The sequence below is a fragment of the Neopelma chrysocephalum genome, unplaced genomic scaffold (genome assembly GCF_003984885.1).
Source record: "Neopelma chrysocephalum unplaced genomic scaffold, ASM398488v2 Primary Assembly neopelma1_97222, whole genome shotgun sequence".
Classification (NCBI taxonomy): Eukaryota; Metazoa; Chordata; class Aves; order Passeriformes; family Pipridae; genus Neopelma; species Neopelma chrysocephalum.
In genome coordinates this window covers 4,356,706-4,383,092 of record NW_020925863.1, presented here as the reverse complement: position 1 = coordinate 4,383,092, position 26,387 = coordinate 4,356,706, and the positions used below count along the sequence as shown (strand labels likewise).

Below are 26,387 nucleotides of genomic sequence, written 5' to 3'. Positions count from 1 at the left end.
TCCACCACCTTTCAGCATAGTAAGCATTCCCTTTTCTAGACACTATAGCTGGCAAGTTTCTTTGGAGTCCTGTACCCAGATATTCTACAGTGCAGGTAAGGATGGTCGAAGATTCATGCACTAACTAATTTTAACCTCCTCTAATAAGTATTAAGTGCAACTATATGAGGATATTAAGAGAAAAATACATCTCTACAATATATAAAGGACTAGACAGATTTTAACATTCTATTATCAAAACCAAAATCATGTAAATCTGATGATAAAATCAGAGTACACAGGAACCACATACATAAAAATCAAATCCAATTTAAAGCAAACACAGGTTTGTTCAAACACCATTGTACAACTGCTTTAACACTTACAGAATTTAGATGAACAATATTTTCATTCACTCACAATTTAGTATAAATATAAAGCAAGGCACCCCTTAAGCATTTTAAATAACAAATTAAACATTTACATTTTTTACTGTGCAGTCAGGCTTAACATTTATGCAGCTTCAAAACCAAAGTACAGCCTCAAGGGAAGCCTCTCCACTGACAAATTAATACCTTAGAGAATAGAGCTGAATGGTGGCAATGAACTCATTTGTTCCCCCAATAATGAAGAATGACTCTTTCTTTACCACATCTGTGACTGTTGCTATGGTGACCCAGACTTACCTCATTGCTTCTCGAAGTGCTCCTCGCTCACTAAGAGTCGTGTGCTTGATGTCATCAAAATTATTTTCCAGTTTCTCACAGTTCTGCAACAAATGGACACATCCATGTAAGGCTCTTAAACAGTTCATTGTACATTTATTAACAGTATTCAACATCACGCAAACAAAACTGATTTATATTATGTTACGTCAAATTATGCACTCTGTTTTAATTACATGGGAGTCATTAAGAAGACATTGAGAACTCGGAAATAAAGTAAACATGAATATTATTATATGGTTGTCATGGAAATCATCTTATAAATGTTCTATAATAAAATTTACAGAATTTTTACTTTTTTCTTCTCTGAAAAAAAATTTTTCCTTTATCTGTGTGCGAGGTTACAACACTACTATACACATACAGATGAGAACAGAAACCTAAGCGAGCATTTTACAATTACAATGGAAGTTATAAACATTGTCCCAATGAAACAGGCAGTGTTGTTGGAACAAACCAGTCATATTTAATTTCTATTTAATTAAATTTTTAAAACATAACAGAAACTGAAAAGCTTGATGGTTTATAGACAACTCAACCTTTATGTTTTTCCATATTAGAGCTCTCTATTTCTAAAAATAGTATGAAGCCAACAACTTTGTGACAATAAATGAAGCAAAACTTTGCTATATTCTGTAAATTACTACTAAATGTGTGACTGGTTCCATTACTGCATAGCCCTGATCCTTTTCTTCCGCGGTCACAAAGACAGTAAAATCGATGCAGAAGATGCTGGGGAGTACAGAAATTTTTATCTGTGCAAAGTGAATGTGAAATACCAGCAAACAAGAATTCTCTGATCATCTGCATCTTCCGTAAGATTTTTATTTTCTCTTGAGGATCCATCAATACAGGAGGCTTTTAGGCTGTTCTCCACAGTAACTTTCTCCAATACCAAAAGTTACCTCTGGGAGGCATAATTTTGCCATATGGGTGTAACAGAAACACAAGTTGCAAGCATAACAGTTACTATTTCTAACAACCTTGAAGACAGTATTGTCATGTTCTATACGCAGCAGCTTTAAAGAAATTATGTGCACCATTATTTGGTCATATTGTTTTCAGCATTTTTAATATCTGAATTAATTTTGAAGACCACATCTTAAAAACAGTTATAGTAAATACAATAAAAGTTACCTATTGTTATTTCTTCTGTGTATTGATTCTTTATTTTTATAATTACATTCAATTTGAGGCTACAAAAGCATTACTGAGAAGGAAATTATTAGATACTTGCAAATGACCTAGCAAGATATTTTAGCTTGTCCAATTAACATTTAAACCATCATTATTTTTAAACAAGATTACAGACTTTTTAATACAAAGTTTTAATACTTTGAAAATACATTTCTGAGCAGAAAAAAATCAACAAAGCTACACATATTTTGATCTTTTGACATCTTTTTCTTTTTTCTCCTTTTTAAAAACTATGCATGTAGCAGTAAATCTTATCCCACAGTTAATGTGATATTTTTTCTTTGTTCATATTACAATCAGTTGTCCTTTGTATAGCAAAATCCTACTCCAAAACTCAAAGGGATTGCACAAGAAAGACAGGGAAGCTCTACAATGAAGTATTCCATTATTTAGATCAGCATATATTGACCTTCAGCTCCAAGCACATATAGGCAGGTCAGTCATTTAAAATACATAAAAGAAATCCAAATCAACAATACTAATTAATGAAGAATTCTTGATTCATCAGTACTAAACTGAAAATATCTGTGCAAGCAAAATTAGATCTCCCATCCTCCAGGAAAACAGGTCAAAGGAAACATAATTTGGAATATTGCTCCAAGCGTCAAAAGAGAAAAGCCCATGTTTTAACAATCCTGTGTCACCAGCACCTCAGGACAGGTTCAGAAAATCTGAAAATCACACAATTCCTTTCTCTTGACCTTGTGATATAAGGCATGTAGAAATGGCAGATGATCACAGATCACAAAGCACACGGATTTTTATCAAACACCACTAAATCTTCTCTATATTGTACAAGCTAAAATAAGTGATCCTGTACATGTGGAAAATGCTGAAATGAGTAAGTTCAGTTTGTATTTCTTCTCTGTCTGTACAGATCATACTGTGTTAATCAGCTGAAGAGCAACAAAAGTGGACCATATCTAAAGAAAATGCTGTGATCATGTAACCTTACACAGACAAATACTCCCACCTCAACTATACACCCAATGCAAAACTGGATAGCCCAGAACAAAAAAAAAAAAAAAAAAAAAGAAAAATAAGACTTGAAGAATAGATGTTGTACCAATTCATTTGGCAAGAAAAATGAACTTACTTCTATCATTTCTGAGAACTGTTTCTGGACATTATCTTTCTCAGCTACTTTCAGCCTAATAACTCTCATGCAAGGTACAACAGCTGGACAGCAAATCATAGAATTATTAGGAAAAATTGAACTAAAAACTGAGCCAGAAACAAACTCATGAAGGAAGACAACCTCATAGGGCTATGTCATCAGTTAGTGCATATACACTGAACACACGAGTAAGCAAGTGTTGATCATACCCACTGTTTTTCCAGTCATCCAAGTATGCTTGATTCTCTCAGAGGAAAGAGAAAAGGGTGTCTGAAATACCAAATATAAGCATAGCTACAGGTGCATAGATGGCACTTCATGTGTCTGAGAACCAGCTCACATGCTTTGCTTGCAGCTCATCTGAAAGCATCTCATTTTATAAGAATATGAATGAACTTGTAAGCATGAGAATACTCCAAAGAATGTCTGGGAAATGATGAAACTTTGGTTGATCTTGGGTGAGCTTTACTTCTTAAGTACTAAATCGGTAGCAAAAATGGAGATCATTCCATTATCCGTGCTACCAAATAATTCATATTTATAAACATCTTGCACAGGGCAGTATGATTTAGTCCATAGTATAATGGCCAGTCTTCGCGAACGAAGATTTTGGGAAAGGCCTTTTACCTTTCCAGCCTGCGCAATGGATTTTTTAGGTGAGACACAGCCTGCGCTGAACTGAGCCCACCCTTTAATCCTAAGGTTCATCTGCCGGGGCCAAGCAAGCTTGGACAATGGCAGTGAGGTCCTCAGGATGTAGGTTTGTTTAGAGTGACCTTCTCATAGATGGATGGCCTTACAGGGCTAACGGGTTCCATCTGCCCGGGGGACTGGGGAATCGAACCTGGGTTGCAGCAGTGAGAGTCCTGCATGCTAACCACTAGGCCACCAGGGGTCCCTGGTCCATAGTACTTCACACATTTAAGTACAATGAACAATTAAACTCCAAGCTGTTTCATTTTGGGCAGCAGCTAAAGCAAAAAAATCAAAACACAAGCAATGAAAAAATTACTTTTGGTGGCTCACTGCCAAGTGATTTTTTGTGGGTATAAAGTCTAGAAGTTTTAACTCCATGATTCAATAATTATATAGCACTCTACATGTTATCACTGTTGGCAGATCTATAGTACTTCTGATACTACATTAAATATCACCTTTGAGAAGTTCAGGAGGAAAAATCAGCATAGAGTTATGATCAGGGACATCGTCATCATAAGTCAAACTATCATTACATGTAAAAAAGCCACAAAAGTCTAAATACTGCTTCTTAAAGGAATATACCATAAAGACTTTGAGTTTTTTAAATGTAACAAAAAGCAAGAGTGGGGAGAGATATTTTATATATAAATAAATAAATATAATAAATGGCTTATTTATCATATGAGATTTTGTATTACAGTTAGTTAAAACTGGAGATGGAGACTGGGTACTCACAACTATCTGTTAAGAAATGAGACAAAGATAATGAGTGTATGAAGATGAGGAAGAAGGAAGATTAATGAACAAATTGAAAAGCTTTTCCTACCATGTCCACAAAAATATGACTTTTTTTTCCTGCTACAATTTATAATTGTTAATAAAATAAAGTAGAAGTTTTAGGAGCAAAGACCGTGCTCACGAGTCTGTATTTTCAGTTATTGTAAGTAATAATATCAATAACACTATGACAAACTTTAGAGTAATATTTTAACAGTCTAGAAAAAGTTAACTACCAAGTCCAAGTACTCTGACATTGGCTGAAGTAACAATCTAGCTCAAGTAACTGGAAAATATAAATAAAGAATCCCTCTAGTTTTAAATAAAAACCTAGGATTCTGGCAAAAGTAAAGTATTTTTAAAACCCATCTCTACACAATCATCAGCTTAGCTTTCTTGTATATGATTTAGTCTTTGCTGGAAAAGCCTTCTTTGTTGACTCCATTATTTGAAAAGCAATTCTTTATTTGGCCTCTTGGATCAAATGTAGAACTTTGCAGAAGCAGCTCAGAAACCAACCACATTCTATTGCCTGGTGTGACCACTGAGGATCTCCCTAAATCACAAAAGCATTGCTGCCTCTGCTCTGCCATGACAGGCATAAGAGTCAGAGTTCTGAGAAGACCATAACTCAAACTTGCCAATTCTGTGATACAGTAGGATTAAATATGACCCCACTTCCAATGAAATCAACCTTAAATCTTCCATCTACACAAATGAGAGTGGGATCACACTAAGCCATATCCTGCTACTTTAACTCTATCCTGAAATACTTCACATAAGACTTCCAAACTTATTAGTATTATTGGTAATGTCTCTGCACACATTTTGAGATAGTTGAGAAATAAAATCTTTAGCACTGACAACAGTGTAAGACCTATCCTAAGGCAGCCTGCATCACTGAAGTTGAGGAGATAGATCTCTTATCCTAGTTGATACACTGCCAAATTAAAAGCCTTACTTAAAATACCATCTCTCTTCTGTGAAAGAGGTTTTTAAGGTAAGTAGGATTGCCGAATTCTTGGAATTCATCACTTCCACATGGGTTTAGGAAATTTTCTTAGAAAGCCTGAGTAAATCTCACATTTCTAGTGTCAAACATTCTGTGTATTAAACATAAGGAATGCACAGCAATTGAAAGCAGAACAGCTCTCACCCATTCAGTCCGTATTTACTGTTACTGCTAATTTTTCTTTGGTTTCTCCTTTATAACTCATGAAAAAGGTTCCTACAGAGAACGTTGTGTCCTTATTTTCTACAGTTTATGCAGCTAAATTTAATTTATTAAATTAATTTATTAAATCTATTTGTACCTAGATTTCTGAGTTCTCAAAATGAGACAACCTGGTCCAAATTTTGAAGTATTTACTAGCTTACTCTAATATTTCAATTAGTTATGTTTAAGGAGGGAGGTTCCAACAGTAGATTACCAAAACTGTTGGGGACCTACAGAATCTACTGTAAATACCTACATCCTGTACAGATTCAATAAGAAGATTCTCTAATTTTGGTCCCAAAATGCCTTAAAACTTCAAGTGCCACACGTGCCACAAGGCTGACCACATTAACTAGCTCTTTTGAAAATGTTGGCCATACTGTAGAAGTGATCTCCTTTAACAAAGTTGTAACAAAAAAGCTGACTACTTCAGGGGACTGAGGAAAAAATTGTAGAAAGCTGATTTCCAAACTGATCTTCTCATTGATATATATAAAATGGTAACACAAATAATCACTTATTCTAGAAATGTCAGTTATTTCATCAGCAGAAAACTTCAGAAATAACTAACTTGTGTTTTATAAACCTAAAGCAACGTGATAATAGTAATATACACTGTAATATATTGCTGCAAGGATAATTATTAAGGGAAAACACAGCTGACATTTTCTGATTTATGCACACAATCAGAGATGGAGTCCAAGGACTGTGACATAATTATCTTCATGCTAACAATTTTTGTAAATCTCTTGACAGAATTTTAGCTAATTTTAAAATGCCTTCTGAAGATTAGCGCTTAAAACTGTTGGGGAAAATAGCACAATTTATTAGCAAGGGTATAATTGTAAACCTTCCAAATACTCATTGTGAATATCATTTAGACAGTAACTCCTGCTTTAGCAGCTGGTATATAAGACTCCAGTTTACAGAATCTTGAAACAACAAAGCGAGTAGAATCTAATTAAACAGGATTACATGCCAAAGAAAAATATTAAAAACAGACTAATAGTCAATTGTTATGAATTTGGAATAGCACATCTACTTCTTTTGATGTGAACTTATATAATACTGTGCTTTATTCCAATGAAACCTAAATATTCTTAGCAGACTCCTCTCTTGATTTGGAACAGACTGTCTTTCTACACTGAAACAACACAAAAAGCTAAATGGTTCCATTGATCTTCTCTCACAGACTTAAACACCCATCTGCTATAGGGCAAAATGACTTACATATATTGCATTTATTGTAATGCTATGCAGTAGCCAATAGTTGTATTGAAGACAGGAAGCCCCTTCAAACTATCTTCATATTGAGAAAGTAAAAAAACCTGATGCCATATGCCAAAGGGGTTTATCTAAGAGCATTCTTAAAAGTTAAACAAGTAAAAAGATTGCTTGATCATATCTGTAACCTGTTACAATCTTCACAATATCTGCTTACTAAATTCCTTCTTCCTATTTGCTATGACTCATTCTCAAGGGGTTCTTATTCCAAACAGGGGGGAAAAGCAGCTTAAAACTGCTAACTGACCAGCTGTTCACAAAGGAAAAATAGGTATTTCTTAAAAATACATACATACTCCTAATATCTGCAGAAAGTATATTGAGTCCTCAGGTATTTACATAACATTTGACAGCATGTCATTCATAATACATGAACATTTGTTATATATTTTTTTTCATTATGTGATACAGCCATATTGGCCAGACAAGCTTTTAGAAAAATATAGATATTAGTACATTAAAAATAGCAGAATTCCAAGAGAAAACCAGCCTAAGTGTCGGTAATCAAATAAAAATCAATATAAAAAGCATTAAATAGAATTGTGGCAGGCTGTAATCAATGCCTAATTAGCATAACCATGTTAATCTTCTCAGGGTTTTTTTAGAGGTATATCAGTATAAGGCACTAAAATTAGTGCATGTATAAACTCAAAAGCAAGTATCACATTTTCCCTAAAAACAGGAATATATTGCTAATGCAGGATTGACACCAGGAAACCGATGCACATGCTATTTTCTGAAATTGCAAGCGTGGTTTTTTGTTATTAATTACCAGAAATACTGTCAATGTAACTGGAAATTCTGAAGTGAAAGCAGACAATTTTTGATTTTTTAAACTTTTTCCAATATGGTGCATTTAATCCTTAAAGACAGGTAATCATATAGAAGTTAATTACTTATTAAACATATTTAACACTTTAGTTTGCAATTTTACTGGGTCTGTGAAAGATGTTCCAGTCTGAGATGGCATTCTGCTAACTTCCTTTTCATGCTGTTTCACGCACAAATTTCAAGTGGCAAATTTATCACAGCCTTCATGTTCACATAAGGGTATGGTATCTTGCTTGCATTCAACCTGCTGTTGTCAGAGCAGATGCAGACACCACGTGTTTTGGCAATGGATAACACATCAGATAGTAGTGATACAGGGAGGATAAGAAAAGACATTCTGAAAGGCCCAAGCATGCAACACAAAGAATAGTAGACCAAAGAACTCAAAAGAATAAAAAGCTACAAGAGATATGCAAGAAACCAGAGGCACAGCTGGAAATAATAAAGGTGCAGAGAATACAGGTGATACTACTAAGCAGGACTATTTATAATGCTCCTTCTCTTGTGACTCAGCTTTAAAAGACAGAGAAAACTCTGAGGCGGGGGAGGGGGGGAAGAAAAACCTTTGCCTCTCTCACATTTTCCTTTTTCTTCCTAGAACAAATGTTAAACTTGATGAGCAGATGAATAGGAGGACTTGGCAACAAGCTACCAGTCCCTCTGCATCTGAAGGGACACTTGTAGGACTGCTTCCCCGTACAGGATAGGGGTCTGCAGCAGGGAACAATACACATCTCTTAGAATATGACAAACTTCATCTAAATACTGTTTCTTCTTTAATGTGGCTGTAGTCCTGTCTTTCTCCTATTGGAGAAAGATGAGAGCCTTTACAGAAGTTTAAGATCCTGTCTGGGACCCATTCTTGGTGGTTGAATACTCCAGTTCTCCAGTATTCTTAATATAATGTAATTTACAATGTAATTCTTTTATAAATATGCCATTTCCACTTGATAGTGAAAATACAATCAATGACTACTAAGGAAAAAAAACATCCTAAATGCTATACTCCCTTCCCCTCCGATTACTTTCACATACCTCAACATTGCTTGCTTTTCCCTTGGGATTCTTTACTCTGCTTAAGCAAATATTCCCTTGACTCATCGAGATTAAATAAAATGAGACTATGCAGGTAAAGACCAGATTCATATTGAGAATTAACATTTACAGAGCTCATAACCTGGGAAAAAAGGAAGAATCTTTAAAACATAGGTAGAACTGTAATCTTAAGAAACAGATTATGTTCTTGACCTTCAACAAAGAGCATAAGGAAAAACACATACCCAAAAGCCCCTGCTCTTTTAGAAACCAAATGACCAAGACATTAAAGAATTAACTCCACATATTTTAGAGTACTAACTTACAGGATGCCTCTTATTTTTCATGCATAGCTAAAGAATTATTAAATATAGAAGTTTTTCAAAAACTAAAGTTACAATAAAATGCTTAAACACCATCCTGAAACAGTATGGCCCAGCCCTATGTGGCAAATAAAAGCAAATTACCTGTAGCAGACTTGCTTCCTCAGCCCAACATGCCACCTCTCATTTCTTACATGGCACATTTTATTCTCCAACAACAGTATTTCAGACAGGCCACAACAAAACATTTTCTTTCATTGTCCTGTGTTCATCATGCACTAGAGCTCCCTGTGGTTGCCTCAATATTAAAAAAAAAAAAAAACACAATAGGATACAATTTTCCCAACCAATTCTGCAGAAGCTAATCTGCTTTAGTTTTTTCTCGTGGTTTTGAATATGGTTCTTTCACAAAACACTGGTTTTGGGTGGGGTAGAGTTAATTTTCTTCATGGCAGCTGCTATGGGGCTGTTTTGGATTTGTGCTGAAAACATTGCTGGTAACACAAGGATGTTTTAGCTATTGCTGAGCAGCAGAGTCAGGATCCCAAGTGAGGAGGCTGGGGGTACACAAGGAGCTGGGAGGGGACAGAGCTGGGACAGCTGGCCCCAACTGACCGAAGGGATATCCCAGACCATATGGAGTCATGCTCAGCACATAAAGCTGGGGGAAGAAGGAGGAGGGAGCTTTGGAGTGATTACACTTTGCTATATATGGTTTAGTGAGCATGGTGGTATTTAGTCAAAGGTTGGACTTGATGATCTTGGAGGTCTTTTCCAACTTTAATGAATCTATGATCGTGTTCATCCTCCCAGGTCACTGTTATGCATGATGGAGCCCTGCTTTCCTGCAGATGGCAGAATACTTGCCTGCCCATGAGAAGCATTGAATGAATTCCTCGCTTTGCTTGCATGGGCAGATTTTGCTTTAACTACTAAACACTGTAGGTAAAAAAATTGTGAAAAGACTACTATATTTATATGCATTCTTTACTGTGCTTAGCACTGACTGGTATCTCATACCTTATTGCAACAGCTACAGTAAGATAGGGACCTCAGATTCTGTAATATATACAGAGTCAGAAGAAACAAATGGAAGCGCAAAAAACAAAACAAAACAAAACAAAAACTATATGGGAAAGCATGAATAAGAATGCAGAAAGAACCACAAAACTGTTTAAGAGTCAACACCACCACATATTTGGAAATATCATGCATCAAGCCAAGCTGGTCAAATGAAAGCTTATTGCTAAGAAGGTGGAAAGCCAAGCCTTGGTGGGAAGGGTGTAGGTGTGGAACAACAAAGTAGGACACTACAAATACTTAAAATACTTCTTCTCTCTCAAAAAATATTCAGAAAATCAGAGGTATGGGGCTATTACAATGGTTGCAGATCCTATGAAGTTATCACCATCTGTTGTGTCATCTATTTACAGACACACACGGATAACTAAAAACTAGGGAAAACTGCTCAAATAAGTGTAATCTTCTTTGAATAAAATACCATGCATGTTAAACAAGCTTTAGTATCTTCCAATAGAAATTTAGGAAATAAATGGTATTGATTTTTTTTTCTAAGAAATTTCGTGAACAAGAACCTTCCTATACATAGAAATGAACAAGGCTTACATATAGCTACATTTTTTTAGCAGGGCATGCAAAAGAGCATTAGGAGAATGCTGCTGCAATGCTTGTTTATTCACATGTAGCTTGAAAACAACATAATAATGGCCCATCTTCGCGAACGAAGATTTGGGGAAAGGTCTTTTACCTTTCCAGCCTGCGCAATGGATTTTTTAGGTGAGACACAGCCTGCGCTGAACTGAGCCCACCCTTTAATCCTAAGGTTCATCTGCCGGGGCCAAGCAAGCTTGGACAATGGCAGTGAGGTCCTCAGGACGTAGGTTTGTTTAGAGTATCCTTCTCATAGATGGATGGCCACACAGGGCTAACGGGTTCCATCTTGCCCGGGAGGGACTGGGAATCGAACCCGTGGTCGCAGCAGTGAAAGTCCTGCACGCTAACCACTAGGCCACCAGGGGTCCCTGAAAACAACATCCAGGATAACTATATTGCCTCAGGTCTCAGTTCCATTTACCATGTTAGAGAGAAGAGCATCTAACTACCTAATACCTCAGTGTGGCACTATGCATTCTTTTAGCTCTGTGTCTCATTTACTGTCTTCTTTGTAAGGTTTTTACTTCTTCAGAAGCTTTCATGTGTCAATCTCAATAGCTTTCTTCTCCCAAAACCTTCTGGTCTGGTCAGAGAGCTCAGACTACTGTATTCCCCTTCTTGTCAGTCTCTTGAAAATTGCTGTATTCAAGCTGAGGTGAACAATACAAGCATGCCCCAAAGCACCAGGCAAGCACCTTCCCAGCAATTCCCAAGCAAGCAGGGACATATGGAGGACCCAAGATTCATCAGAAGAGGAGTGTGATGCAAGGCTCCTTGTTTTGAGTTTGGCTTAGCACTCTTCATGTCCCACAAACAGTGCTCAAGACATTTGGGCTAGGTAGCACAGTTGCTGAGCTAATAACATGGGTCTCAGCTGGGCTGGCTCTGTCACAGCATTTTCCTCACATGGCTATGCTACTCAAGCCTATAAAAGGCTCCAACTATTGCAAGTGAAGGGCTTTTAGTTCCCAGAACACTGCACAGGACAGACCTGCCCCTGCTTAATGTGGAGAGTATGAACACTTCACTCACTCCCTCTGTGCAATCAGAGCTTAACCTAGTACCTTTAGTATAATCACCCCCATGTTTTTCAATAAAACGCAATAACCTAATTTTGAAAAGGCCATTTTCAAACAGGCACACTGAATAATTTCTAAACTGAACCATTTCTGAATCATTTCTAAATAACACTGAAACTCCTACTTTACATTATTTTTCCTCTCTGGAAAACATATTGCATTTAGTAATCAGTCCCAAGCTCTGAGTGTCACTACTACTATTGTATATGTGCAAATAGAGCAATAGGAAAGAATAGGATGATGCAAATTAAAAAGAAACAAAAATCATTATTCTTTTAACATGATTACTGAATTTCTCCCTTTTCCTCTTGAAGCAATTTTTATCTCTGATTTTTAATTCTTATTCTTATGCAGCGGTTTCCCTGTTTCCCTTGTGTATACAGTGTTTGAGCTTTCAATTTTTAATTTTTCTTCAATAGTGCCCTATCTTTTTTTTTTTCATAATTAGTGTTTTTTTCTTCTCCTGTTCTATTTCCTTGTGCTTGTTTACTTTCTTTCCCCTAGTCCTTACTAATTATTTTATGTCTCTTGGTCTATTTCATTATGTGTCATGGCTTTTCCTTTCTTATATTTTTATATTGCATTCCTTTATTCCACTCCTGCAAGTTCTCTGATTTCTATGTGCTTGCTTAACTATTACCCAAATGGCTCCAAGCAGGACACACTCAAACTGAAGAATAAATAACTTAAAAGAAGAATACTATCTGTGGCCATGCGGTGTTGCCTAGCAACACCCTGTACCTCTCCACAGCTTTTCTAGAGCCCTGGTGGCAACAGAGCTTTTCAGACTTACTGCTACAAATATATGCAAGATCCTTCTCGCACTGTTTGTCCATTCACTGAAAAATAAATGCAGAGAAAAACATAAATGAAAAAGAAAAACTCCAGAGAAAGCATCAGCAACAGGACTACTCTTCTAACACAAGAAATGGCCACATACTCCGACGCACACTGCCCTCTTGTCTCTCATGTACTCTATAAAACACACATAACTTACATGTTATTGCTGTTCATTAATAGTACTACTGTTACAATCTTTGAGAATGCAAATACGATTTCTTATGCAATTAAAATTTGTGTTAAATTCAACCAACTCTTAAATAGTTACTTGTGTGCATTAGTGGCTGAGATTCATTTGCTTTCATCTTTACACTTTAGCTTTACACTAAAGAAAAGACAGTAGGTAGCCTCCAGATTGTATAGGGTAGGAAAAATGGTCCAAGCATTGCCAAAAACGCAGTGGAATTATATAACAATCACAGAATATGCTGAGTTGGAAGGGACCCACAGGGATCATCGAGTCTAACCCTTAGCCCTGCTCAGGACCATCCTCCAGAGTCACATCAGGTGCCTGAGAGAATCATCCAAACGCTTCTTGAACTCTGTCAGGCTTGGTGCTGTGATCACTTTCCTGGGGGGCCTGTTCAGTGCCCAACCACCCTCTGGTTGAAGAACCTTTTCCTAATATCCAACCTAAACTCCCCCTGACTCAACTTCAGGCCATTCCCTCAAGTCCTGTCACTGGTCACCACAGAGAAGAGATCAGTGCCTGCCCCTCCTCTTCCCTTCACAAGGAAGTTGTAATTCAATGAGGTCTCCCCTCAGTCTCCTCTTCTCCAGGCTGAACAGACCCAGTGACCTCAGCTGCTCCCTACATGACTTCCCCTCAAGGCCCTTCGCCATCTTGTGAAGTTTGTCCCCAAAACTTATAGATCCAATCTTAAAAGATTGTCAATATCTATTATTTCTAATTATTTCAGATGTGACAGAAGTGAAAGTGAATCGAAGTTTCCCCCTTAAAACACAAGTTTTTTCCTTAAAACACAAGTTTGCTGGGCTCATTCTACAAAAGTTCGAAACAAATGTGCATTAAGTCCATACTTTACAAAGTATTGATGATTCACCATTAGCCAGGCTGAGTTTCAAATGATAGATACTAAAGCAGTTTCCCTAACAGTCCTTTTTTTGTTCCACAGCAGTGAAAGACTCCTTTCAACAACCAATGGCAGCTTCAGAGAAAGAAAACTCTTAAATGGGTGGAAATGATGGTTATGCAAGAGACTAAAACTTTAAGGATATTAGGAGTCCTGGAAGAGGAAGAACTAGAAATGCTAAAACAAAAGATAATTACATAATTTAGCTAAGGACCAACCTGTGATGCAGCCCTACAAAATGGAGAAAATGTTCCGTTAACATCGTTATTTCTGAAGGGCTTCAAAAATCAGTGTTATTGCTTGGAAATTTTTTATATCGATAAATCAGCCTCAAAGCAATTTGCTGTCTGCATAGCAGAATAACAGTAGTAAGTGAAAAGAAAGCACATAAGAGCACATACTTTAAAAAGATATTTAACAGCCTCAGTCTACATCTATCAGTTACAACTTATTACTTAGTAAAGACAGGCTGCAAATGATCCACACAGATAAACAAAGGACAGAAACTAATATTCAGGTAAACAATTAATTGACTTCATTCCCATACTAATGTCTGTAAAAATTAAAGGTTGAAGTAAGGTAGGTAAAGTTGGTTGGAGAACAGAACCCATAGATCATAACAGACCACCATAAAAAAACCACAGACATTGCACAGTCAAGCACAAACTCCTCAAAAATGCCTAAAAAAGGTTTGCTGTTTCAACACTTGATTTGGTTCCTTCACACACATGCAGCTAAATCAGTTTTAATTATATGATCAGAGGCTATTTTACTCTAATGTGCTTCACGGCTTAGAATACAGAAAAGAGAGGGCTCACCTATTCATCAGCTTTTCAACATTTGTGCTTAGTGTGCAGCCTTATTTACTAGTCACTGTTGAAAACCTTACTCGAAAGCAGAACTATTTTTCCCAATGAACATTTCAATGACACTCATCACTATGTATCTGAAGTGATTTAAAAGCAATTTACTCTACATATTATAAATATTCCCTTTTAACAGGTAGCAATCGGCCCCACGGTCCAAACCACTAAAGCATATAGGAGACTCAAAGTGACAACTTGGATGATCAGAGTTAATCTCTTGCTTTCACATTCAGTTTGCATTCAGATTTTCTCATCCATTTGATGGAACAATCATCCTCTGATCAGCTGGTATTTCTAAATCATCTTCTTGCTTAATTCCAACCATTAGGCTCCTAGTCATTCTCATCTTCAGCCCTTGGCTGTACAGCCTCCTAATTGCACTATTAAATTTATTCTTATCTTTTTTATTCAAAACTTCAGTGTCACACGGTTCTTTATGATGTTCTAGTTCCTTCTGTATTGACAGGGCCTGTCGACTTTCTTGTAACACGCTCCTAATATTTACGTCAAGCTCATTAATGAAAATATTAAATGCTATGAATCTGAAGACTGATCCTTCAACAAGCAAGAGCCCAGCAGCTCTTTTTTAACCACTACTCACTCTCATTTCCTCTCTAGCCAGTCCCTTATCCATGTTACTATTCTAATCTAAGCAGATGACACTTCATTATTAATTGGCAACAATAAAAACCCAAAACCCTTGTCAGTGTGTCATGATTTATCCCTAACAATAAAGCCCAATATGTCTTATTCTATCTTAGATTTACCTTAATGCATTTAATAAATCTCAGCTTCAGAATCTGTTGTCTAAGTTTTGCACACAGCTGATACGGGACTGACAGAGTGATAGTTGCTATCTACTCTCCATCTTTAAACACCCAGAAACTGCATCAGCTATTCTTTAATCAAGTACCATAACACACAGCTTGCTATACTCTAAAGCCTGTAATTTCACATGTCAGTTTTTCTGTGATACTTTTATGGACATTGCTCTGTCCCTTTGACTTCAAAGATGAAACGCGCCAGGTTTTCTTTATGGCCTGTCTGGGGTAATTTCCATTTCTGCACTTGTCTGCCCATTAGCCCCCTCTTGTATTATTCCCATTTTACTGAAACTAGGACAACAATTTACAAAGACTTCAGATAATACCTAGGATGTTTCCTTGTCCTTTTATTTCTTTTAGTTTAGATAGCTTAAGAATCTTCTATTTGTTTTATATAGCCGAATAACCTTTTACTATTTGTTTTAATTTCTTTCACCCAGAGTGACTCAACTTGACTTTTGAAAGTTCTCATTTTTTCGTCTATTTCTTGCTTTGCCAATCAATCCCATTTTTTTCAACTCTTTATGGGTAATCCTCAGTATTAATATTCTTTTTGAAGTTGTTTTCCTGTTCAGCCTGAAACTCTTCTTTACAAATTGTGATGCAAATTCCAAATAACTTTTGTACATTTCAAATAATAAGAATCTGTCAAAATTAGTGTCTTTGACCTGTTTAGTTCAGTTCAGAGATCTAAATAGTTTTCTTAACTTCTGACTTTATCTTAGAAAATCATAAAATAAATTTTGGCAATTCTTCTAGAGAATTTATATTGAACTAAATGAAAAGAAAAAAAAAAGATTGATGAACATTGTAGTTTGTGTTTATTATATGACTTCACCCATTTGCTAAATTTAAGACTAAAGTCCATTCAGATTGATACCAGAATCAGTAAGAGATGATACTGTTTAAAATTCTACCCTAGTGTTTCGGATTAAATGACTGCTACTAACAAAGTTTGTCAGTTATCACATCAAACAATACCTGCACCTTACCATTAATAGGATCTGTGGTTTTCCAGGCTGCATATAAAAAGTCAAAGTGTCTTACTATCAATGATTTACCTGTGTAATAGATTACAATCAATTCCAGGTACAGAAAGTGGTGAGGGTAACAGAATGAGGATGGTGAACTTCAGAAAATATAACTTCAATAGTCAGGGATCATTCTGGTATGTCTCCTGGGAGTTATACTGATCACAAAAGGAAAGCAGGAGAGAGGGCAAACCCGACAGAAATTCACAAAGGCAAACTTCCTGAGCAAAGCAAATAAAAATAAAACAAACAAACAAAACCCGACAAAACACGCGCGCGCGCGCGCGCACACCCCAAAACAGTGCTCTTAACAGACCTTTATGACCATACCATGTCTCTCCCCATGGCCTGGAAATCAAAATCATAAAAGCAGGGAAACTATGACACATACCTAAGTAGATAAATTTTTAAGTATAAATGGACCACACAAACACTGCAGAATAAAATCAGAAAGCTATGTAAATTTCAATTAGCAAGGAAGAGGAAAAAATTATAGAAAATAGCAAGAAAATGGTACTACATACATGAGAAGTAAGAAGAAAATAAAGAAGTACAGGTTATGTACAGCAGAGCAAATAGTAAGTGATGCAGAGTCAACAGCTCTCCCTGCTCTTTTTGTGAAGATAGCATGGTATAGCTATAACAACAACTAAAAAAATTATTTTTAGCAAGAACATGGGATCGCAGGCTTGAGCATGGAAAAAGAGGTTTGGAAATTTATTTTTTTAATCAGACAGATGCAGCTCATATATCATTAAGTCATCAAGGAACTAACTGAAGCAATGCACACACCACTGTCAATTGCACCCTAGGACTCTGAAGGCTTGTGGTTCCCAAAGGTCAGAAGAGACAGACTTAATGCTTCCCTTTATGGAAAAAAAAAAGGAGCAAAAATATCAGTCACATCCCTTGGCAGAGAAAATTGAGCACATCTATTAAAAATTATATGATATAAAAAGCACCAACATGGGCATGTAAAAACAATGTTAAATCAATCTTATTTTCTGTCTTTAAGAGGATGGGTGAACTCATCAATAACTGTCATGGTACATGTGACAAATCTAGAATAAAACTTTTTTTCTGAGTATTCCACAGTACATTTTCATTAGCCAATTAAAAATGTAGACTAGATAAGACAAATATCCAGTGAGGACACAAATAATTTAAAACTACCCCTAGCTTGTTTTTTATCACCAAAAAATCACCTGAATCAAGATGCTTTATGACTCACCCAAGATCCCAGTGATTTGGACAACTGGAAAAGAAGAATGTACTAATGGTTTCAACTGTTTGGTGGAATAAGGGAAACACGAAAGGAGGAGATATCAAACATTTTAAAAGGCAAGGAAAGAATTTTAAAACCAAGTCAAACTGAAGGGTCAGGATTTAGGCCATAAATTGAATACAAGATAATCCAATATTCTCAGAGGGAACAGCACATGTCCAATAGTTCAGTGATAAGGCAAAGAAATTATTTCATTCTAATTGGTGCTAACTAGGTCCTATCTGAAAGACTGTAAAACTTTTCATCATTATAATTAGAGAAAGATGGAGAAAATTAAAATCCAAAGAAAACAAAAACAAACAAACAAACAAACAGTTTCAGAAAAGATAATCAGCAAAGAAAAGTTGAAGAAAAACAGAGAACGGGAAGGATATCTAACAGCAATCTTGTAATATAAAAGAATCATAGAATGGGTGGGAAGGGACCCTAAAGATCATCTAGTCCCAAAAAACTCCCAACCTGTCCTTGAACACATCCAGGGATGGGGCATCCACAGATAGATAGATTGATATAGAGATATATTAAAGATTTTATAACAGACTTTATACAAAAAAGAGAATAATATTCATCAATTGTTCTTCAAGTAGTAAGAGGAGACGATAATTTGATTTTCAGCAAATAAAATACAGTATATTTTAGGAAAAACTTTTTGTTGCATTAACAGTAAAAAGAATAAGAAGTCTCCTACATTATGTGTCATTAGAAGTGTATTACACAAATATCAGTCAAGAAATGCCTAGCTGGATTTCATTCTGTCCCAGTCCAGAAATTCTCTCACTATCCCTCCTAAATCTATATTTTTATGATTTTATTAGATTGATTTCTATTTACAACCATAATCAAATTTAAACCTGCTGAGTGGAAACTCTACAGCATATTCTTAGCACACAAGAAACAACTTTATTACCATTCCCTTAAGTGATTTTGATCCATAAAGTTTCAGTTATACACTCGCTATCTTTTTACCATCTGTACACTTTACCTGCCCTTTCTGAATAGTGCATATCCTTTAAAGAAACTGTACAGGTAGTCATTTGGATGCTTCTTAATTTGTTTACTTGATTTAGCAACGTTAATACCATTCCTTTCACATAGTACATGAACAAGAAAACTTCAACTTATTTTTTTCTTAGGAAAAAACAAAGACATGAATTACAAGTTGATAACTTTCAAATGGAATGCAAGTGGTAGGATCTTTAGCTTTACAGAAGAAAACATCTTCCACTTCAGCTAGCAGTTAAGCAAGAGTAGGTTTAGTCCTGTTCTCAGTATGAGAATAGAAAGTTCTGCTGAGTGAATGATTGTTCCAGATAATTGTTGATGAATCAGGAGTGACTGGGGATGGAAGAACTGACTGCAGAAAATACATACATGTAACTTTCTGAAGACAGCTGGAACTGCTGGAACAGGGAAACAGCCAGAAAGACTTGAGGGAATATTCCTCAATAAGAAGTCCCTAGCATCTCTGCATATGGAAGAATCCCAAAAAAATTATTTCTGATCATCAGTTCCCAATGGAGTATATCTATTTTCAGCACTACATTCAAAGAATGTATCTGTTTATAAAACAACAAAGAAATCATTATTAAGGCCTAAAATCATTCCTGAGATCCATCACCAAAAATTTCAGAGTTCCTGAAACCAGGACACTACCATAAGTAAAGATTACTGTATATTGTAAGCAAAGGAGCAGTGAGCGATGAGGCAGTTATCTGCTCTGAACCTGAGGACTGTACATTGTGATGAAAATGCAACAGAAGCTGGTCAAGATAAGGTTTATAAAACTTCTGGACAGTTCTGTTGCACCAATATATTTTTTCAATCCCCAGCCTGCTACATCTCCTTGCTTCAAAGCAGAAGGATGTCAGTGCTTTTTTAAAATATAATGCTATCATGATTGTTTAAAAGACCGAGCTTTTTCTGCCAGATCTGTTCATTCATACTTAAATCAAGCCTTTTTTTATATGCATACATGACTGCATTTTTAATATGCATAAAAGAATTGATGGACTGGTACTCAGAAATTTTCTGTCTAAATATATGGCAAAGTTGCAGACAGACTACAAGCAGGGTCTTGCAATGAACACTTCAATGCAACTTAATACTGGACAGTGCTACAAGCCCTGCTCAAAATACAGCATTCAGCAAGCTCTACTAGTTCCTTCACAGTAAAATTGGTCTCCCAGCTCCTTTTACTTCTACTGAGTAGATGTCTTCCACAACTTAGACACTAAAAATAGATCTGAAGTAATTACTAACATGCTAACAATGGCACAGGTTTCTCCAAGAAATTTCTCAACCTAAAGCTCATGACCATTTTTAATTTCATATTTTTATATGAATAAACAGAATGGAGAGAGGCCTTCACTATACAAGAAGAAAATCTAGGAGAGGAAAGAGCAGTATAGGTTTCATTATGAGCAATGGCTTACAAAAGCAAAAAAAAAAAGTGGGAGTAGAGGGCCTAAAAAAAGAGAAGTTAGTCTTCTTGCTATTTATTCCAATACACCAGCATAATACCTTTATCTCCATCCAATAACCACAGTAAAGTATACAGAAATCCACATCTAAAAGAATATAATGCTAAGCAAATTTAAAAGTGAAGAGAAGATGGTTTCTGGTCCTAATCTCTGCTCTCTGATTTGCTCAGCTGTAACGAAGGGGAATGAGTTGATCAGACTTACCCAGAATTCAGCATTTGCAGCAGACAAGCATTTTTCATTTTGTCATATTTATGTGCAAAACTAAACAATTTGCAACTCTGTAACACTTCAGTTTTGAAATGGTTAAGATCAGAAATACACCTGGAACTAAAAATCATTGGTGAGTGCTGCTATATAGAAGGGGAATCATCTAACATCAAATTTGAAGAGCACTGAACCTGAAGAACTCTGAACAGAGGAAGTTAAGAGGTCACAGGTAGTTTTGCAAGCCCTCCAGGATTAAGAAGGAACCTTTTGCACAGTACTAAGAAAGCATTTGGCACAACTTGCCACCAACTAATATTTACAATCTGATACACAGAAAATGGGCATAGAAGCACTAATTTGTAGCAGTCAGGTAAGTTAGGAGCTATTGAGATATTCTAATGAAAATACTTTAAGACACTGAAACAAATATAAAACAGAAAACTCAAGGACTATAATACGCATTTCTTAGAGTAAGTATAAGTGATATCATATATAAACATGTAAACTACTTTATTCCAGTAAAATGGTTATAAATGCCAGCATATGCTATCGATACAAGAAAATGCAGAGTAATTAGTTAATCTAAAAAATGCATGAGTAGGAATTTGACTGCTAAATGATTAAACTGGTACATTTTAAAATTTGTATTAATATTTAATTATTGACACTATGAGAAAAGAGAAAATCTCTTGATGTTACTTCTCAGCTCTTTCTGATACTCAGTAACACATGTATTATTCATAAGAATAGTTTGTGCATATACAGTCAATCACTAGTTAAATAAAAGAACCACTCTCAAATTCCCTAATCACCTCAATAGATCCTAATGCAATATTTTCCACATTTGGGAATCAGAGCGTTTTATTTAAGAAATCAGTCTGGCCATGATGAATACCGAGCAGCCCGAGCAGACATCAGTTCAAAGAATCAGATGTCAAAGTGCTCCCTCTAATGTCCCTTAATCATCACACCAATTAGTGGCTGAATAGTGATGTGATTAAAAAGACTGCTGCTATCCTATACCTATTCAGACTAGTAGAATTCTACATATGTTCTACCAATTAATGTTTGAATAGAGCAGCGATTAGAGAGACATCTGCCATTGTATATCCATTCAGAAAAGAGCTAAACTTGCATATTCATATGCAATGAAGACAAAAATAAATATTTGCAAAGGTAAACTATACGTTTAAATTATAAATATAATTGAGTTGATTTCCTTTAATGAGTGTTCTCTATTTTACAATATTTGAGATTATTTTTTATTTATAAATACAGAATCTTTCATCAATACATGTCTAGAAATGGACAAATTATTCACTGAAAAAGCATTTATATAAGGTTCCTGATTTCAGGCCTTGGGTGAACTCAGTTTCACATCTACTTGTTTGCAATTTGCACTACTTCTGCTTCAACCCATCAGTTATTTGTGAAATGCTAACTTGATTATTCTGTAAGCATGATACATGATTAGGCACAAAAATCACGTGGCATTTTTCCACCTCACTGGAAGGCAATACTTCAAGTAACAAACTGATTATAGCTGAGAAAGGATCATCTGTTTTACAAGTTTTTCTATACAAGCTTGGACATTTGTACATCAAGAGGTATTTACAAACCTTTTTTCAAATAACTCCTTTTTTCCAGATGCTTATATACAGCAGTGACAGCCACAGAAATACTATCAAAGCGAAAAGCAGTTTGAAGTTTTAGCAAGCACTTATTACTACTGTTTCAAGGGAGTACCCTCGTCCCCTGAATTTAAAGAGCAACATGAGCTGTTACATCTTGCAATGAATTGCAGATCTTATTCTCCATCATTAGCACAAAGCAATCTGGTAGTTGCACCTTAAGGTTGCACAGAAAAAAACAAGGTGAAGAATTTGGTTCTTTTTAATGGCTGGAAAGAACTATAGTACAGCTAAAGACTCTTGCCCAAAGTGATGCCCCTGAAAAAAAAAAAAAAAAAAAGAAAAAAACCTGAGCTTTAAAATTATTTTGTTCATGGAAGAGGAGAAGCTCTTATTGCACAATGCTGATCAGGCTTAGCACATGTAAGGACAAAGAACAATGCTACTGCTGCCAGAAAATCAATACTGTTACAGGTTAAGACAATTAGCTACAAACCAATTTAAACCCCATTTCCTTTTCACCCTCCTTGTCCTGTTGAAATATTTCCAACACTTCCATATGGAGCAAATATCACTATTATTTCTAAATCCTGAAGAAAGTCTGAAAGTCTAAATGCTGAAGAAACTGAAGAAAGTCTGACTACACAGGTAGTGTTGATCTATATCAACTTCTCATCTATCCCTAGTAGGTACATCCAAGGTTTCATTACCAAAAAAGAATACTGGACTAAAACATCACACTGAATTTTCCAGTGACAAGTGAATTTATAAAACTTGCGGAGGTGAATTTCATTTAAATGACAACCATGCACATGTACAAGGTAAAAGCAGAACTTGTCCCATAATGCTTAGAAACCCTATTCATACAATGTGTGGGGTGCAATGCAAATGTACACGTGTGCCCATCTAGTTTGTCATCTAAATGTCAGCAAGTATAAAATACACACAGAAACAGAATTATAGATAGTTGGAAACCATAAATAAAAACATTAATCAGAAGCCTTAGCAATCCTGAACTACACAGGAAAGCCCTGAAATCAAAGCAAATCCTGTTTCCACAGTTCATTCCTTTGCTTTTGTTTTATCTGTAAACTGATAACCTAATGTGATCTAAATTTGGTAACCTTCTTCAAGATTTACTATTAGTACAGCCATTTCAAAACTCTTCTACTTTTAATTTCTTCTTAACAACATAAGCCTTTGTTCCCCCAGATAGACTAGAGGCATCTGTTTATACCACTTTTCAACATGACTCAGGAAAAAACAAGAGGTCTAACACTATTACTGAAGGTGACACTGCAATAAAGAGTTTTCCTACTCTGATATAGGTCTCCGAGTTAAAAATTTTGAAGGAAAGTTGACTTATCTTGCACCTACATCTATAACTTATTTTTACAGCAAAACTTGTTGCTAACATAGTAAATAAACAATAGCACTCATCAAAAGCATAATCGAACCTTCCTTTAGGAGAATACTTTTCCAGTGCTGAGGAAAGACTGACATGCAGTTTCCACTTCAGAACTCATTAAATGGGCAATCCAAAGTGTCTCAGAGCAGGCTAGGAGTTAAAATTTCACTTGTGTAATTATTCTGAGGAAATATGTAAGTCTGCCATCTGGAAGTGTATTAGACATCACAAAGTCACTGTGTGCATGCCTCAGCAGATGCAGCTTTTGTTCAGAGTTTTGAGGGCTGTTAATTTAATTAGTCTTGTATTTTCATACACCCACCTTCCTGCAAAGGCAGCATCACTACAGCTTTAAAAGAATCCAAAGCTAAAAGCTAAATTCAGATTTTAAGGAAATAGAAACATATAAAGTTCATATGGACTTCAAACCGAGCTTGATCTGTTCATTAGCAGGACTAAACATTACTGCCAATGGCTTTTTAGACCAAAACAGAAAACTGTGCTCAATGCATCCTTCCTACGTTAGCTTTCTTAATTTAAGGAGCTTAGGAAAGGATTCTACCAATTGTTGTTTTTTGGTTTTCGTGGTTTTTTTTTTTAATTAAAACCACTCAACAACAATGATCTGGAGAATGTAAAAAGCTTCTCATTTTTTCCTAATGTCTTTTATGTAATGGGAGACCAGACAAATATTTAAGTTTGATTATTTCAGGGCTTTTTCTGTCAGAATATATCTCTGAGTAAAGAAACGTTTGTCTGTTCTAAAAACTAGGACCATTACTCGTCTAAAAATAAGGACTAGCTCTTTACAGCGCCTTCTAGCACTTTACATTTCTTATAATAGCTTGTAAACTAAATTATGTGACATTTCTACCAAATAATTCATAATATGCAGTATAAGAACTATCTATGATGAAGGTAGTTATATCTGTCCACGTACACATCTGTTTGTTTCTAACCCTTAATCCTGTAAGCTGCAACACATGAGCAGATCTCTGTCAGTGCAGGGTCCTAATAACTGCACAGATCTCCATGCAGTATTGCAGAACTATAGAACCAAGTTGTTTCTTAGATTGTAAACCTATGCCAAAGAATCTGAAATATCCTGATATATTTGACAAGGATCAGAATTTCTTTCAAGTGAAAATCCAGACAAGGCACACAAGCCAGCAATGATACCAAATCAGTGGTGTTTGCATAGCCCAAGAAGCTCAGGCCTTGGGGATCCAAGAACATTTGAGACACTATGAGGTACACACATACAGCTAACAGCAGAAAGACAGGAAGAGAGACAGTTTCTAGAAAACTATGCACTTTCACAAATAACAGCAAAACCTTCAAATATCAAACACTTTTTAATTAAACTGAATACAAAAATCAAACAAGGCTGACGTGGAGAAAAGCTTAGAGATTACTAAGAGTGATTTAAAAGCCTAAACGATTTGGAAAATGTGCATTAACACACCCATTAGTTAAGTGTATACATTGTAGTTTAACTAACTAGGATAATTACCATTGGAACAGCTAATGAGGTTACTACATAGATACCCAGCTGCCCTGCTGCATGGATACCTGAGCTTCCTAACAAACAGTTTCTGAAAACAGAGGAGTTTGCAGCACAGTATTGATTTCAGGTCACCTGAAAACATGACGATGTAAACTGCAGCTGTCCAGGAGCCACTTGCTAAGCAGCTCAACTATCTGTGCAGCAGGAACAGACAGTTATGGGCATCAGACATCCCAAAATAATCATCCCTGTTCACACAGAGAAGCTTTTCCTGTACATTAGTTTCCAGTTGTTATAATACTATCTAAGCCAATAAATACAAGAAAATAGGAATATTAGCTATAATAAGAAAGAGATTCTTATAATCAGTGCCAAAACCAGGAAACTATACTAAGACTATTGCTGAAATGGCATTGCTCCTCCCTGCAAATATTTGTCAGTCATACTGGATTTCATGATTTTAAGAAACTGAGGAACTTTGTGGCATTTCTGGTTTGGTTTGTGTTTTGTTGGGTATTGGGTGGGATACTTTTAATTACAAACAAATATCAATTTCCTATCTGAATTTTCCTGCTTAACAGGAAAAGGTGTTTTGACAACACTATGAAAAGATAACCAGTATCATTATAACCATAAAGGAAATAGTTTGCAGATGTAGTACTCTACTTTTAAAAATTCCTGAGTTTAGAGGATTATCTAACACAATCTGTAGGGAGACACTACAGACCTTCTAATCAGATGAGAGATCGAAGAGACAAAAGTCTAACAGGATTTTACAAATATCACAGTGAGACTAGGAATTCAAATACCTAGAGAGAAAATTATGATATCTAATGGCAGAAATAATTTATAATGAAAAAATATTTATTCTAAAATCAACTATTTCCTGAAAAATACAATGCACAAAATTTAAAATCCAGAGCCATGTTTTAATCCAAGCTTTATGTATTTATTTATATATCAAATAGATACACATGACAGGTTCCCCTATTTCTGTAGCAAAATAAAATCACCTTTAAAAGTCTCAGAAAGGATAGTGAAGAGCTGCTCTGTCCAGTGCTACTCTTGGAAAACAGAAGAAAAAGGAGGAAGTGGCAGAAGATGCAGCTGATGCTGGCTACTCAGGGAAGTTAAGGGGCTCCGCATGACTTGGGAGCTGATACTTGAGACGGACCAGACTCCATAAAAAAAGGTGAAAAAGTTGCATTGAAGACTTACCAAATCATCAGAAAGGAAAAAAGGATGACAGCAATAGGGTCTGAAAAGCAGATAGCT

The 26,387-nt window shown here is 35.8% G+C and overlaps 1 protein-coding gene across 1 annotated transcript in view; it reads right to left on the bottom strand.

Moving 5' to 3' along the window:
* Positions 1-633: 633 nt before the first annotated feature.
* Positions 634-26,387, bottom strand: part of LOC113961508 (dihydropyrimidine dehydrogenase [NADP(+)]-like) — a 47,247-nt gene continuing 21,493 nt past the window's right edge. The window contains exon 3 of the mRNA XM_027671890.1: positions 634-748. Within this exon, the coding sequence (XP_027527691.1) occupies positions 662-748 (87 nt within the window). The 3' untranslated portion in view covers positions 634-661. The remainder of the gene's footprint in view (positions 749-26,387) is intronic.